This window comes from Sipha flava, unplaced genomic scaffold (assembly GCF_003268045.1).
Source record: "Sipha flava isolate LNK unplaced genomic scaffold, YSA_version1 299_pilon_pilon, whole genome shotgun sequence".
Classification (NCBI taxonomy): Eukaryota; Metazoa; Arthropoda; class Insecta; order Hemiptera; family Aphididae; genus Sipha; species Sipha flava.
In genome coordinates this window covers 963066-979514 of record NW_020272971.1, presented here as the reverse complement: position 1 = coordinate 979514, position 16449 = coordinate 963066, and the positions used below count along the sequence as shown (strand labels likewise).

Genomic DNA, 16449 nt, shown 5'->3' with positions numbered 1-16449 from the left:
TCGCGTAGGTCGTATCTATATTTAAGTACATACTACTCGATTTTGTACAAAATATTATGTATTAATAAATGTAACTTTTTTTTTTTTTTTTGTCCCAAACGTATAACATATAGTAAACATCATATAACGCAGTAGTGGCACGTTACAATTTTTTTTTTTAAACGAAACATAATATTTAAAAAAAAAGTAAAATTATTATAAATTATGAATTTTTTTAAATTTATTAATTTAATTTTCGAAAATTTCCAAATAAAAATTTCATGGTATGACCCGTGCACTGAAAAGAGCGAACTGATCAAATGAATGTGTGCCTATAGCGCGTACACCAATCTGTAATAATTTCAACAGTCAATAAAATATTTGAAAACAAATTCAATAATATGTACCTACTGTTTAATTACTGTATATTGTATACCTACTATGTGTAACAAAATAACATTAGATTAATATCGGTATTATTCGTACCTAATTTTATATATGGTGGTCTGCTCTAAAATAATTGTTTACCAAAGTGGCCTGTTGAGGAGAAAAGGTTGACGCGAGGATCGCGACAGTAACGTGAGCTAATTTTTTGGAACAGTTATCATGGCTGAAATTAACGAGTTTCCATTATCATCCTGTGTTTATTATCACTAAATATAATATAAAATCTATAATTATGATAAACAATTTAAACACTGACGTTATTAGCTCTATTAATATTTACAGTGAATTAGAATATTAATTATTTTTCAATTTACCTTATGTCTTTGTAGTGTCATCAAATAAGGGGGCGGGAGAAATTTACCTCTCAGATATAAGGGGAACAAAACTATAATTTGAAAAATGAATATAATTTGAAAAAATAGTTCCTATGCCACTGGTCTTAATATTCTCTCAAATGTATACAGTACAATAAATTCTATGCATTTTGAATCATCATTTTTTCTAAGTTGAGGCCCCTTGACAGTGCTGATCACTCCCAGTCCCACTTCTAGTTGCGGCACAGTTTGAATGCTGGAATAGTTATAATTCTTTTTGAACACAATTTTTTTATTGTGTTATAAGACCAGAACATTAAGTTCAGTGTCGTATATAGAAAAAAACCAATTATATAATATAATATTATATTATTATTATATTATTATTATAATATTATATATACCATATTATAATATAATATAATAGTGTAGTAATATAGAAATAATATTTACCTATTTGATATTATATATTAGTGATAACAAACACAGAATGATAATGAAACTATCAATAATTTTAGCTATGATAACTGCTCCGAAAAACTAGCTCACATTGCTGTTGCGATCCTCTCGTAAAGGTTGGACATCACCGGTATTATGCGTTATTCTTTGAGAAACAAATGATGTCGAGTTCATCACGTTATCGTTGCAATTCATCGATAAGTTTGACCATTACTGTACGGTTTACGATCACATAATACTTTGTGTACGACTTAGCAGGTGGCCGTGTTTGACGCCGGCGATTTAAAAATTGCACCCAAAATACAGGTAAACACAAAATCACACAAGTAAACTGCGCCCGAGTTTTTATCAAGTATAAAAAGGTGATATGTTAACTACATACCAGTTTTTATCAAGTGTAAAAAGGTGACATGTAAACTGCACCAGGTTAAAATTGCAGGTGAAATACTTAATTCGTTACAGCCATATAATATGAATAATTAAAAAAAAAATTAAAAATTTTAAAAAGCAAAATAAATACAAATATTACAAATAATTATTATAGTGGATATTCCTCAATTTGAATTTGACCACTATTATATTTATTAATTAAATTTTCTAAGTTTTTGCGTTTTTTTTATTTTTTTTTATTTTAGAGTTTTGGAATTTAAACGGTTCATTTATACTATTTAGTTTAATGTATACTTCTATTTGAATTTCTTTTAACTTTTCTATGAACATGAAAATATTTGGATGAGTTGTATAAAAGCTGGAATTAAAGTGAGAATGAAAAGACTCGCATGCATTTGTGGTTAAAATTGACTCTGCTGATGCTTGAGTCCATACTTCAGGTGAATACTGAGCTTTTTCACTTATAATTACGTCTACCAAATAATAAGCAAATTGTGTCACTCTTTCGTCGTCAAGCTTTGATTTCATTAAATAATTGACAAAATACTCAGATACACTTCCTGGACTTAAAAATGGTAAACCGTAACATTGAATTAACCATTTTCTAATATCACTATTTTTATTTTGATAGTCATTACTTAAACCATTTTGTTGGATACTTCTATTCCAAGACTGTGCTAAATGAAAGCGACATACATAGAGACTTTAATAAGTCAACATTTAATAAGTTAATAAGTCGGGGGCAGTTTACAAAAAAAAATATCATTTGGGCACAGTTTACGTATTCCCTTTGACGCGTATAGTCTTGATCATCCTTCCGACCCCGGTTACATCGGTCACATCGCATCGTCATCATATCGATATTATATAAATATGCATATAATTTAATAATATACATTTACTACATATACAACTTACTTGATCCTCCTTTGTATACGTTTCAGTTATTCGTATGGAAACGTACATAAGTGTACAATATATATTTGTTCGTAAAATAGCGACTGAAAAAGTAAAAATTATAAATTGTACGAAATTAATTGCGTGATGACCATAGTTTAGATCATATTAAAAGAATACAAGAATCAGTTTATGCTGGTCGGGTATATGTTTCTGTTTATTTTATTAAATCGTGGTGTAGGTCTAAATCTCTTGTATAAGCAAAAAACATTCATCGTGTTTTGGAATAGTTGTGATGGAATGCCGAACAAAAAAAAAAATTAAAAACTGATTTGAATAACGTTCTAAAAAATTAAATCGTTGAATTGCGTTTTACGTATTCAAAAAAAAAAAAAATGTGTTTTTTTTATATTCCGTTCAAAAACAAAAGAATGAGTTATACATTTTCAATCCAACGTTATTTTAGCCCGTAACTCATCCATTGTATTTGAATACGAAATTCGCGTACAATATTTATATTTTTTCTTCTATTGCTTTTTTTGTTTAATTTTTATGCATCTTGGACATAATAGGTATACTATAATTGCTGTGTACATAATATGCGTGAGTGTAAGCAGTGCACTGCCTGTAATTTTAACGAATAAGAAGTACTTCGATTCCCATGTAATGACCGTAATACTTATCGTATTTAAAAATATTTCGCGTTTCGTGTATGTGGTATATCCGTTTAAAATGTATATTATCACGAAACGTTTATTGTTTCCACGGACATCGATGATAAATTTAATTATTGTGTATGTAGTGCAATATTTATTTACAAGAAACACAAAATACTAGTTTGTCGTCTACGTATCGCGAACTAAATAGGCATACGTTTAAACGTTTATTACGTCTATTATGTATTTAATGTAAAGACTAAAGATGTTTTTAGCATCCGATCTACTTTCAAAGATATTATCGACCCGAACGCGAAAATCATCGTTGTTGCCCACTTCGATTTGCGCCTACGTTATTATAATGTAGACTCGCGTGTCCTTCTAATGAAAACCTTATATATTATACACCTGGTGCAGTCTTACATTTCACCACACTTGCGTGTGTATATACAAAATACGAAATGAAAGTGTGTTGGTCATAATTACGTTATTAGCTGTACACATTACTGTATTGTTAATTATTATATTATTATATGATACTATCGTCGTTTAGATAGAATAGTGTCCCGTTAAAAGATTGCAAATTATTATATGTATTTGTTCATGATCAAAGAACGTTTATTAACTCTGGAAAGTAATTCTTTATAAAAAAAAAAAAAATAATAAACTTTAATACCATGTAAAAACATTTCAAAATGATTCGGGGAATGCTATTAGCTATGATAATGAATATCAAATTACAAAGAGGAGATGCGTATACGCATGAAGTTCACACCGGTCGATGTTCGAAAGAGTGTTAAAGTTATGCCGTTTTTTAAACCATACCGTTGCTATTCCACTGAGTGCGAGTTAAACGTGGAATCGAATCTTTTTATTTGTACGCGTGATATATATTAGTTTATGAATAATAACCGTTTGATAATTTTTAGTTTTTATTGTTTTTTTTATACGTATATATTACGTAAGTTGGTCACTAACACACGACTCCTAACACGTCAATATGTGTAACGTTCTTAAGCGAGAAAAATGTGTACAACTCACATAAGACAACTGTGACGACGATATCTAATCGTTTATAAAAATACTAAAACTAAAAAATTCCCGTAAACGATTGTGTTGAAGGAAAAAAGATGTATTTTACGAAGTGTTTTCGTGAATGTGAGATGCGAAAAGAAAATAATAATCGTCAGAATTCTTTCATCGTAACTCTACTGTACAAATGCGGGGCTGTAGTTTGTTCATAAATTACGTCTTTGAAATGATCGCACTTTGAAAAAAAAATTTTTTTTCTTACTCAAGTTATATCCCCTTGGTGAGGTTACCGTCACGTATATTTTATTATTGCGAATTTCAAGTGTACACGATTTTACGTTTACGATATTCTTGTTCGGATCGGTTAATCGATATTTAAACGTTTATTTTAAAAACGATTTTTTTTTCTTCTATTGTTTTAGTATACTTATTATTTGGTCGGATCTTATTTTGAAAACGTACGTTTTTCGTACTCCGTTTTATGCACCTTATATTTACGATGAATATGTTTTTAATGGTTATAACTATAGCGGAAAAAAAATTATTTTTTAGGAAAACCTCGGAAGGTTACTAATTACCACATGTTTGTACACAACGCAGAACAGTCTACGAAAAACCTTTCTACGAATTGTTTAACCTACCCGCGCGGTAGTAAGGTGTCTGTGTCTATGGTATACGTATGAGGCGTACGAATTATTATACCCACTCGTACCCACGAGTTTTTGCAACGTTCGAAATTATCAAAATAATTAAATACTTAAGTTCTCCTTCGTTTCGGTGGTGGTTAACAAGTTGGTACAGAACAATTATTTTTTACCTATAATATACGTTTATATATGTGTGGCAATAATTAAATACCAAACGATGATAACGGTAAACTGATGTGCGCTGCGTACAAGATGAGATTATGGAATACGATAGTGAACACGCGAGGGGAAAATAAAATAAAATCTAAAGGATTTTTTCCGGTACGTGTATATTATTGTGTGGAGGTGAATTTTTTTTTCTAATCGGATTCGCCGCGCGCAACCAGTGCCGGAAATCGTTTTTACACGGAAAACTGGCAATATGTTTGTTTATCGTTTAACGGAAATTATCGGTCGTATAAATAGCGTGTATCGTGTACGCGACGCTTACGCGTTTATCGTCGGTCAAATATCGGTTCGTACGTGTGGACAGTAATAATCAAGTATTAAGGTCGTAAACTATTAATATGTGTTTAATACGGTAAACTAATAAAGTCGTTTTATAATTACTATTGTTTGTTCGATTAATTGTAATGAGCGACGATAACAAAAAGTGCATAGGTGTCGTAATAAATTAGGCGGTTGAAATTATTGAGTATTCAATGGAACTATTGTTTTTTAAACGTTGTTCGGGATTTAATTTTAAGATTGGAAAAAATGCATGCAAGGAAACGATTTTCTTTTAAACCTGGGACGAAAACATAATATCGTGTCCGGCAAAAAATTATTTCCGGAGTGGAGCGGATACGCAAGGGTCACATTTTTAATTTTGCGAATAATCCTGAATCTAGCATTTCGTATGTAATATGCATATAGAATATACACATAATATTCCAATTAATACTAGACCCAGTAAACGTCGGTAAATATTATGAAACCTCAGTATCAGTTTCTCTACGTCAAAAAAAAAAAAAAAAAAATTGGTCGTAACGTAGCGATAGATTATATGCTAACAGCGCGAAAAAAATATGTTTTTTTCCAGATCGTCGGAGCGCTTACCAAAAATAGCAACAAAAATCGATGTCGACACGCAATTTTATACATTTATGTTGTCCCTTTCCTTATTTCTCCCCAACGTAGTACATAACTGACGCATGAATGTTGCTGTGTAATATTTATGGAAGTTCGCATGCGCGCGCGCGTGTGTGAATAACCGATTGTTCGAGAAAAGGTGGGAATCATACAGTTTTGCACATCGTGCAAAACCGTTGCAGTTATGTGCGATCTTGCGACAGACGAGTCGAATATATTTTGTTTGCATATCGTATTTTAATATTTTATCGTTTATGTGTATGGGTTTATATGCAAGATTATTATAAACATCTCGTTTGAATAATAATTAGTCATCGAATCGCGGAAATGTACAATCTAATACAAATTATACGTGTACACTGTATGTTAGGTACATTTAATATGTTTTAATTTCTTATTTAACTTTATCGAATCCAGCCGCATATAATTGGTTTTCTCTCTCTATACACATAATTTATATATTTTCCCTGACTTACGTTCGCCGGAGTGTATTATTGCGAACGTTTTTTCTGCGCGTAAGTAAATGTCGTCATCGTATGTATTATTATCTATACGTTTGTTCAGGCGTATATGTGCGAACACAGCGGCCCGTTCAACCTGTCGGTGAAATACGATTTTCGTATCCGCGGAGACGAGAGCGAGAGAGAAATCGGAATTTTCTAAAACGACGTCAGGTGCGCAATCGGAGACGCGTATAAATTATATTTTTATATTATACGCGTACACACGTACATGTATAATGTATACGAATAGCTTACAATTTACAAATAGATGTGCAACCGAATCCCGTAATATTGGTGTAGTTCGATCTACAGACGATGAATAAACGAAAAAAATAAAATAAAAAACAATTCATCGCCTTGGCTCTTTCATTGTCCTCGTGTTGATGGCAGTGAATACACAAGGCCGTATTATATTATACACGCGTATAATCGTGTGTTGTTGGTAAAATCACTTTTTTTTCCTCCCGACGTCGTGTCGCTAACCGTTCCATTAGGTTTTATCTGTCCGAATTCCAAACGCAGGTACATAAGAACGCAATAAAACTATTCTCGTATAATATATTGTTATATGTATATTGTTAACACTAATTGTCATTGTTAGTTCAGTTATGATCGTATATTTTTAAAAGTAAGATCTTCACAAAATCCCGTTGAATTTCGTTGGACAACTATTTCCATCATAATGTTTCAAAAAACTCAGTAAATGTAGTAAAAGATTTGCCGTCGAGCGCAGTTGAATATTTTAATCAAACATAAGCTTATCAGAGGCGTCTCCAATCTTTCTTTAGGAGGAAGAAGGGGGTGAAAAATTACTGATTCAACAATAGGTTTTAATCTGTTTTGATTTTCAATGACTTGTTTGAATCAAAGTATTATTAATTACATAAATCATTTCTTCTGTCGGATTTTTATTGCAAATTAAAAATCATTGGTTGCTTGTGTTGCATTTATATGTTATATATATTTTTACTGTGTTTGCTAAAATCACCAGTTCAACCAATATTTTAGCAGATTTATTATTTAGAGGTTCAGGAACCAGACTTTTTTAGGGTTACATTTTTATCTTTTCCTCCTTTATTTGCAAAAAACACCATTTTTTTTTTTTTTTTTTTTTGTAAATATACAATCCATTTAAACTGAATAAAATGAACTCTTTTGAGGTATCTTGTTTCTTATTATTATCTTTGTTTCTATTGAAAATTTATCTCAATCGCTATCCGTTCTGCTGGTGAAATTGGATTACGGAAGTTCGTTGGCATTTTACGTATTTCTTCATCGATACCATCCAAAATGACATCAAAACATTCTGGATACATTCTAAAATATAAAAAAAATCTTTCTCTGTCTTCTCTTAAATGAGGCATCAATGTTGTAAACTCCCCAAACATCAGTTGATCCAAATTTATATTATGGACCCAACATTTTTTATGCTTTCTGCGAGAAAAAAAAATACTGTATTAAGTATAACATTTCACACAAAATTGGAATAAATATCCCTTTTGTTTTCTTCATCTTCTACCACTGCTGCTAGAAGTAAAATGTCATCATCTTCCGACTCCAAAGACCAATATACCAATTCATCATAATAAATAATATTAATAAAATGATAATTATAATTTAGAATATAATAAAAATAATTATGCACGGTGTACATCTTCAAACGATCCCCATCCATGCCAGTTCCTTTTTGTTAAATAAAATTGAGAACCATACAAAATTGTTTAATCTTAATTTATTTTGGACGTTTAAATTCTGACAAACATTGGTTTAACATATATTCATCAAATTACTATTTCTTGCGGTCTTATCAAATAAACGCTAATAGTACTTATACTACCTAATATACATGGTGTATATCAGTGGTTCTCAACCTAAGGGATGCGCCCCCCCCTATGTTGGCGCGACAAAATTTCAGGGGGGAGGGGTGAAAATATTGAAAAAAAAACGAAAAATGAAAACGTTGCTGTTTTATATACCGTGCCTTGCCGTTGTGTTGGTCTCCGCCGTTTTCGTTTTTTTTTTTTTTGCAAATAAATCAATTTAATATTAAATAAACTTCATTAAAGTTGTATTCTTATTAATGCAATAACTAACATTAAAGTATAGTTTACATATAAATATTATGCATACATCAATCTTATAGTAGTGAGAGAGGCTAGAGCATGAACTCATAAAATAGTTTTAAAGGGGCACGGACCTCAAAAGCATGAGAACCCGTGGTGTATATTAGTCTATATTTCGATTATTTTCTTAAAAACTATTCAAGTTTATTTAAATAATAAGTATAATAGTAAAAGCACATAATATAGTACTAACGTACTATATAGTTAAATCGTAAATTTATCAAATAATATATTATATTACATAGGAATTATACAATTATGTATGTAATATATAAATATATTATGTTAATACTGGATAAAAATCGCCACCGCGGTAGTGTGTGGGGACCTTGACATATAGTATAAACACATAATAATAATAATATATTTACGCATATAGCGAATGTGTAGCATTGTAAGGAATCGGTTCCAACACGAAAAAAAAGAAATTTAATAATGCTTATTAATATATATATATGTTACCAGCAATATGGATAATCAGGTATTTTGCAAAATGCCTAGGCATTATATAAAATGCCAGACGTGGAGTAGGCAATATGATGAAAACAAACAAAATTGGGCATCGCCTATTACCAATGACTTAAATTATCGTCTATCATAAATGTGGGTGCATGATTTAACGCAATAAAAATTAATATTCTTTTACTACTATAATAATTATTCAGAGGTACAATATTAACATACTAATAATTTTATGACAATATCGTAATTTTTCTCGTCATTTTCATGTCTCGTTTTGGTGTTGCAACTATGCATACGATTCATTATATGAAGTCATATTTATATAACAAACTACAAAATTTTGACCATTAATACTAGATTTTTATCTGAAGAAAATAAAATTAGTTGATAAAAATTCAATCCACAGAAATTGGCCAAGGATATTTAAAATGTGTTTGTAAGACCAAGTGTCAAAATAAAAAGCGAATTTGCCTTAAAAATAACATTTTGTGCACTTCAAAATTTCACTTTTCTACAATTTGTTATAATGAGTAAATAGTAGTTTAAGTAAAATATTTATATAATAATTATAATATAATAATTATAAAAATCTTTATGTAATAAAACATATAATAAAATGTTTTGTACTTTGCCTAAAAAAAAATTGGCATTTTGCAAAATACCTAAATTATCCATATTGCCGGTAACATATACTCATAATAATGCATCACTCAACTTCAAAACATAAATTTATTTTATTTCATTTAATAGTGAGTTAAATTCTTAATTTTTTGCGAATATTAATCGGTTTCATATGAGCTTTAATTGGTAGAAACCTGTTTACTTGTTATTAAAACTTCAATAAAAAAAGTTTAATTTAATTTAATAGAATGAAATTTAAAATTTTTAAACTATAGCGAAATTGTTGGCATTGACTTTGTTGACGTATGTATTGCTGTAAAATAAACACATCTGAACTAAAAAATTAAATGTATACATGATAAGTTCGGCTTTTTGGTATTAAAATAAATATACGTGAATAAATACAATGCACAAATTTTGATCGTACGTACGTTTAATAACAATTTTCTAAAATTACTTAAAATATTGTAAAATAATATAAAATTTTGGTATATTGAATTGAATTTAGAAATTTAAAGCTTATATATGTATACACAAAAGTTTAAATCTAGTAAATCTTTTGTTATACGGGTATTACATAATAGTTATTTTAAATATGACAAAAAGTCAAACTGAGTTCATATGTTTATTCAACTGCAAAATCCGTGTGTATGTGTTTGTTTATAGTCGTGTTATGGTATATTCTTAAATAAATATGTGTATTATATATATAAATGTACCATCGTTTTTATATTAATTCTACTCTTTGCTAAATACCTTAAAAACGTGATCAGCAGAGACGGCTCGTCAGGGAAGACTTCGAGTCTGCGTGTCCTCTTAAAAAAAAAAACAGCTACTTGTAAATAATTACTATTTAAAAATGTATAGAAATATTTTTACTGAAAATATGTTATATCGTTTTCTATATTTATTATAATAAATTTAAGGCCACAAAATATAAAACCTGTTAATATTTTTTTCGATGGAAACACTATTTTAGAAAATTTCGACAACGGTCGCCGTTTCAGTGAAACTATACGTTCGAAATCGTTACGTGTAATGGCTTGTTGGACGGTATGGGCCGCGGAGAATAATCCGCGTATTATAGACGCTGTTGAAACTGGGTCCATGACAATAATTTCCGTGCCATCGTGCCGTTATTAGTGGCTATACACCGTCATCTGCGGATTCGCAGATAAAAAAAAATGCAGTATTGAATTAGTATATAGTAAAAATGTACAATTAAATTAAATTAAAAATATTAAATTAAGTATTATGTATAATTAATTTTCCAATAAAAGGGTTTTTCTTGTTCGTTGTTGTATGGAGTTTATGTTAAATAATTGGAAGTCTCCCCAGAATATTTAAAATTTACAATCCGCTACTGGTGATCAGATGAATTCGCCCGGATCTGTTGGTGATATGGTACTGCTACTGCAGGGATTAAATATAAAAGATACGCTGGCCCATTGTTGGTTTGACGTGCAAATCTATAGAACTATAATTTTTTCCTCCCATTATCTTTTGTTGTTTTTGGGTAGTAATCCGAGAGTCACTCGGCAATCAGTTCGTACATAATATACGTGCGTGTGCGAATATAATGTTTTAACTTATGTTTACGGGGCGCGGTACAGGGTTCCATTGTATAACACACGTATTATCCAGTGCACTAACAATATACATGTACGTGTCGTGTTCTGCAAGTGTGCACGATAGGTTTAGTAGTGTAATAGTGGTACACATGAAATGACCCACGATTACGTAGTTTGGTGTTACGTTCTCACGAGACAATTCACGTTCGCGGAATGCACTTTCCTGCGGATTAATTTACCGTACTGATGGTATTTAGCCGATGTACATACGATGTTTGTTTAGTTTAGTTAAGTAGTTTTAGTCAAGGTAAACCCTATAATTTATCGTCAAATTTATAAAATAAATATTTTCCACGCATAATCACGACAATCATCACGGGATGATTCTTATCGCAACGAGTTGTGTCCTAAATTCGTATGTTTTTCTTTTCCGCAGGCTGAAGTAATATTATGGACTCGGGATTTAGCAATATGTTGGAAAACACGAGGAAATATTTCCAAGGGATCCCAAGCGATGCTGCCGCTGCGGCCGCTGCCGCCCAACTGCACTTTGCCCCGCCACTGCCCCCTTCGCACCACCTACTTCACAACGGTGGCGGGGGCGGTCGGACACCAATGAGTACGTCGTCGTCGTCGTCGTCGACCGAATCGTCTTCGGCATCGAGCACCGATCGTTTCGCCGGTTACCACCATCCGCATCTACAGCGGTACAACTATCAGCCGTACACGTCGCCCGGACATTACCCGCGTACCGCCGTTGACCCTAAGCCCGCGGCGTTCCAGCACCACCACTTCCAGCCGCCGTCGCTGCAGCAGTACCACCACCATCAGCTGCCGCCTTCGTCGTCGTCGTCGTCGTCGTCGTCGTCATCATCGTCGTCTTCGCCGTACAAATTGCCTTTCCCGCTGCAACAGCCGCCACCGCCGCCGCCGCCGTCGTCGTCGTCGACCGTCAAACAGCAGCAACCGCCACCGCTGGCCCAGTCGCCGTTCAAACCGTCGGCCGCCCGCTCATCACCTCCCGTCGGCAAACAGTACTCACCGACCAAGCCGTCGCCGTACGCCGTGGTGTCCAAACCATCGCCGTACGCGATGGTGCCCAAGCCCACTACCACCGCGCCTCCTCCTCAGTCGCCGTTCACCGCGCCCAAGGAACAGCACGCGTCCGGCCTGCAGCAGCCTTCGGTTCCCGAGACACCACCGCCAACTCCGCATTCTTCGCACTACTACAACAGGACGAATCACAGTAGTAGCCAGCAGCAGCCCATCGACAGGGATTACTTGCGGTTCAAACCAATCCAGACACCGCCACCACCACCGCCCAAGTAAGTTTGTTGTAAAATAGTTCCTATCAAACGTGTACCCACGTGTAGGTTTTAGGTATAATTATTTCTGTCGATATACGTGCGCGTGAGTAAATATTAGTACTTCGGATCAACGGATTGATCAAAGGATAACCTAATCTAACCTAACTTGGATTAGAATTATTTAATCTGATTATCGATTTCAATCCATTTCATCTGGATTTCTATTTCAATCCAGTTTCCGATTCAACCATCACGCCGATCCGAACTTTTTTCATTTTAATAAATATGTTGAACCTGTAGTTTTCAAGTAAAGATAGTTTTATTCGATATTTTGAGTTATTAGAAACTAACTGTGATATTGAATTCAACCCTAATTGAGTGATTACTAGTTGTATATCAATCGCGCTTATGCGCGCGTGCCACGAGTGAATATGACTAACCTAATTATATTTTTTCGCAGTAGGTTTCAACCGTTAGAAAGACCAAAGTCCGAAGTGCCAAGCGGGGCGACTGGACCGCAGTCGTCGCACTTAGCCATTAGATACGATCCGAAACTCGAGCAACCTCGAAGTGGAGTCAGAGCCGTGCCCATTGCACAGGCCAAGCAACCGTCCTCGTCCTCCTCGGTTGCATCGCACGAGATCAACCGAGTGATCGTGCAGAAACCCGAACCGCGGTATCATCAACAGCAGCAGCAGCAGCAACAACAACAACCACCACCGTCGTCTCAGCAACAGCAGCAGCAGCATCACCTCAACCATAGGTCGTCGGACGACCATCACCACCAAAAACGACCGGCGTCGGTGCAGCCGTCTTACTTGGAATCCAGACCGTTCCAGATCAAACCGTATGACGGCGGTAGCAACAACAGCAGTAACGGCAGCAGCAGCAGCAGCAGCAGCAACAGCAACAGCAACAGCAGCAGCGGCCAGTCATCGTCTTACCATAGGCCGTTCGCCGCGGCCCCACCGACTGCGCCTCCGACCTCATCGCAGTCCAATCCCGCCGTAGTCGTGGCCGGCATGGACCACCGGTGGACCGTGTTCGGCCGTCAAGATGCCCGAACGCCCACGTTCCTGCAACAACCGCCGTCCTCGACGGTGACGGCGGCCGTCATAAACGGTTACCACCATCACCGTCAGCCACCGTCCTCATCATCGTTACCGGTCGTCGTGTCGCAACACCTGCAACACCAATCGTCGTCGATGTCGTCCAGACAACCTCAGCAGCAGCAAAACTATCCACTCAACTTACACAAGCTCACGATTCCCGCTCGACCCGCTACGGCTGCCGGCCAGTTGCAACAGGTCAGTAACCTATTTAAATCTAGAGGAGTAAATGGATTGATACAACTGTATACGTGCATTAAGTATGTGACTAAGGATTGTTCTTAATGTGTTGAGTTTTTTTAGAATTTTTACTTGGTGATTTTTTTTTTGGCTGTCGTTTAGGTTGTTTTTTTTTTAAAAAAAAAATTCTAAATCCTGATATTTTTGTTAAAATAATTTTAACAATTGTTCGATCTGGTATTTAAATTTTAAAACGAAACTAAAGTTTAATCATAGAGATTTCTCATTAATCACTAGAAATTATTAACGAATTCAAATCAGTTTTCTTATTGAATATCGTACTCGAAAAATCACTGCTATCGCTAGATAATAAAACCTTATCTCTGACATCGTTTCAAATTATACGATTGAAATATTATAAATATTCATTGATGATCATATTACCTATGCTCTCACTTGTAAGCACATCGTTCTCATATATGTAAATGGATAATTCTTGTGTAATAACCCTTAGATAAATCGTTATTGCGATCGATAGACACATAATCCGCGTCAAATCTGCTGTAACTGTTTATTGTAATACGGGTTGTGGTCGCAATGCCTATTGCGTTAAAAGCGACTTTTTTTTTTCGTAGTATTTCCGTACTAAAATACGTAAGTAGGTGGTCATTTTTTTTTCTAACGTTCTCCTTCGATGCACGTGCGTTTTTTTTATATCAGTATTGACCACGCGCAATACCTCGTGTACAATAATGTATGCACCTAAATTTTCCGTCGTATACTAAATACACACGAAAAAGCAGCTGTTTTGTGTAATATAGTAAGCTGCGTGATTACATGGCCGTAGACGACGATTCTTGTGTGATGTGTTTATTGCGGACGGATAATTGAAAGGCAAACAGTGATTAAAAATTAAATGATTTTCGTGCGACGTATACGAAAATGTGAAAATGTTTGGTCCTCGCGAAATGTCACCATTGACCGCGGCCTTGGTTTTTTGACATAACACTTATTATACAAATAGGTCGATGTACGTTTTTTTTTTTTTATCATTATTATTGTTATTGGACAAACACGCCGTAAATGACAACCCAATTCGGGACAAAGGTTGTTAACATTTTTTTTTTTTTCAATTTTCATATTACGGCAATCTGTTTAATAATAAATTTAATGCTGGAAAACGGTTTACAATAACAACAACAACGTGGTGGATGCGACAACAATGGTAATTTATATTTTCCATCGAAACTAATGATTATATTATTATATTATTATGACGTGTCACGACAACTGCGACGATGACGAGTGCTATCGTTTTTTATTTGAATAATTTTTATTCTATTTTGCCATTTAAAAATTGTACGACAAAAGCTTTACGATTCAATTTTTCCCACCGTATCCTACTTCGCGTAGTGCGACTTGGATTTCTCTTGTAAAAAAAAAAGTATTTGTTAAAACCAAAGCACTGTCTAGGAAGGTGCGAGAAATAAATGCGTGTGCATCGGGCACTAAAAGTTTTTTCATAATCGAAGTAATATTACTGAAAGTTAACCATATTATTTAATTCATAATATTTAACACGTTCAAAGTTCATGAAGTTGGCCAACTTAAGTATTGCAATTTTTTATTAAATCTGTGCTATTATTTTGCAAGTTATTTGCAAGTAGATTTTAAAAAATTTGCAAATAATTTAGTTGGGCGCTATAATTGTTTGAATTTGTGAAGATGGCCCACCCGGTTTGACCTAGAACTTTGAAATCAATACCAAACGAAAGCTATTGATTATGACAGTCCTATACATCAGTCAATAGAGGAATTTTTTAATACGTACAAAGTAAAATCAAATTATTTATCAAGTGAGATTAAAATTATAAATATATTATTTATAAATTTTGAATGTGATTCAATTATAAACAATATAAATTATATTAAATCTAAAGGAATTCAGAAAGGATTCCTACAAATACTGCATCTAATAAAATTCAGATCTACAGTGATTTAAAACATACTTAAGAATCACAATGCGCCAAGAACGAATGAGCAGTTAAACAGTTTGACAAAAATAATACTCTTATCAATATAATTGTTAAATTGATGTTGAAGTTTCTATAAAAGATCGCCATTTGACATCACATACATGTGTATTTCGTGTTTGCTGGATTGTCGGTACATCAAAGAAAATTATGACTACTATTGGACGGGGTTTTTTCGTTATTTTGGTGTATTTACTGTTCGAAACTAAGTCCGAACGCAATAAAAATAAAATGATCATTGTCACTTTGTCAGTGTACGTGTACAGTGTAGGTTATAAATTATCATGTAGGTTTTTTGAAATTACATAATTTAAAATGGACTTCACTGACGAACAAATATTACAATTAATCAATGAATATGAAAAGTATCCCGTTTTGTGGGATCTTAAGGATAAATTCTATAAATTAAAAAATAAAAAGAAGGATGCGTGGGTCGCAATCGCTTCTGTTTTTGAAACTAATGGTGTTGTACTAAAGAAAAAAAATGAATTAGGTTTTAAATTCTTATGGCCGAGAGCGTCAAAAAAATGTTCTGGAATGGGTGCAAATGAAGTTTATACATCGACGTGGTTTGCCTACAACGCTTTA

At 33.7% G+C, this 16449-nt stretch overlaps 2 protein-coding genes across 4 annotated transcripts in view; one reads left to right on the top strand and one right to left on the bottom strand.

The window, feature by feature from the left end:
• LOC112685980 (protein piccolo-like) overlaps positions 1 to 16449 on the top strand; it is a 130229-nt gene that overhangs the window by 95103 nt on the left and 18677 nt on the right. For all 3 annotated transcript variants that reach the window (XM_025558057.1, XM_025558058.1, XM_025558059.1), the window contains 2 exons: positions 11669 to 12557; positions 13000 to 13846. In XM_025558057.1, coding sequence (XP_025413842.1) covers positions 11683 to 12557; positions 13000 to 13846 — 1722 coding nt within the window. In that variant the 5' untranslated portion in view covers positions 11669 to 11682. The remainder of the gene's footprint in view (positions 1 to 11668; positions 12558 to 12999; positions 13847 to 16449) is intronic.
• On the bottom strand, positions 7646 to 8040 carry LOC112685955 (the record flags this gene model as incomplete). Its single annotated transcript, XM_025558028.1, has 2 exons — positions 7646 to 7894; positions 7951 to 8040. Coding segments are annotated over 2 exons (339 nt in total), but the record flags the coding sequence as incomplete, so codon positions are not given.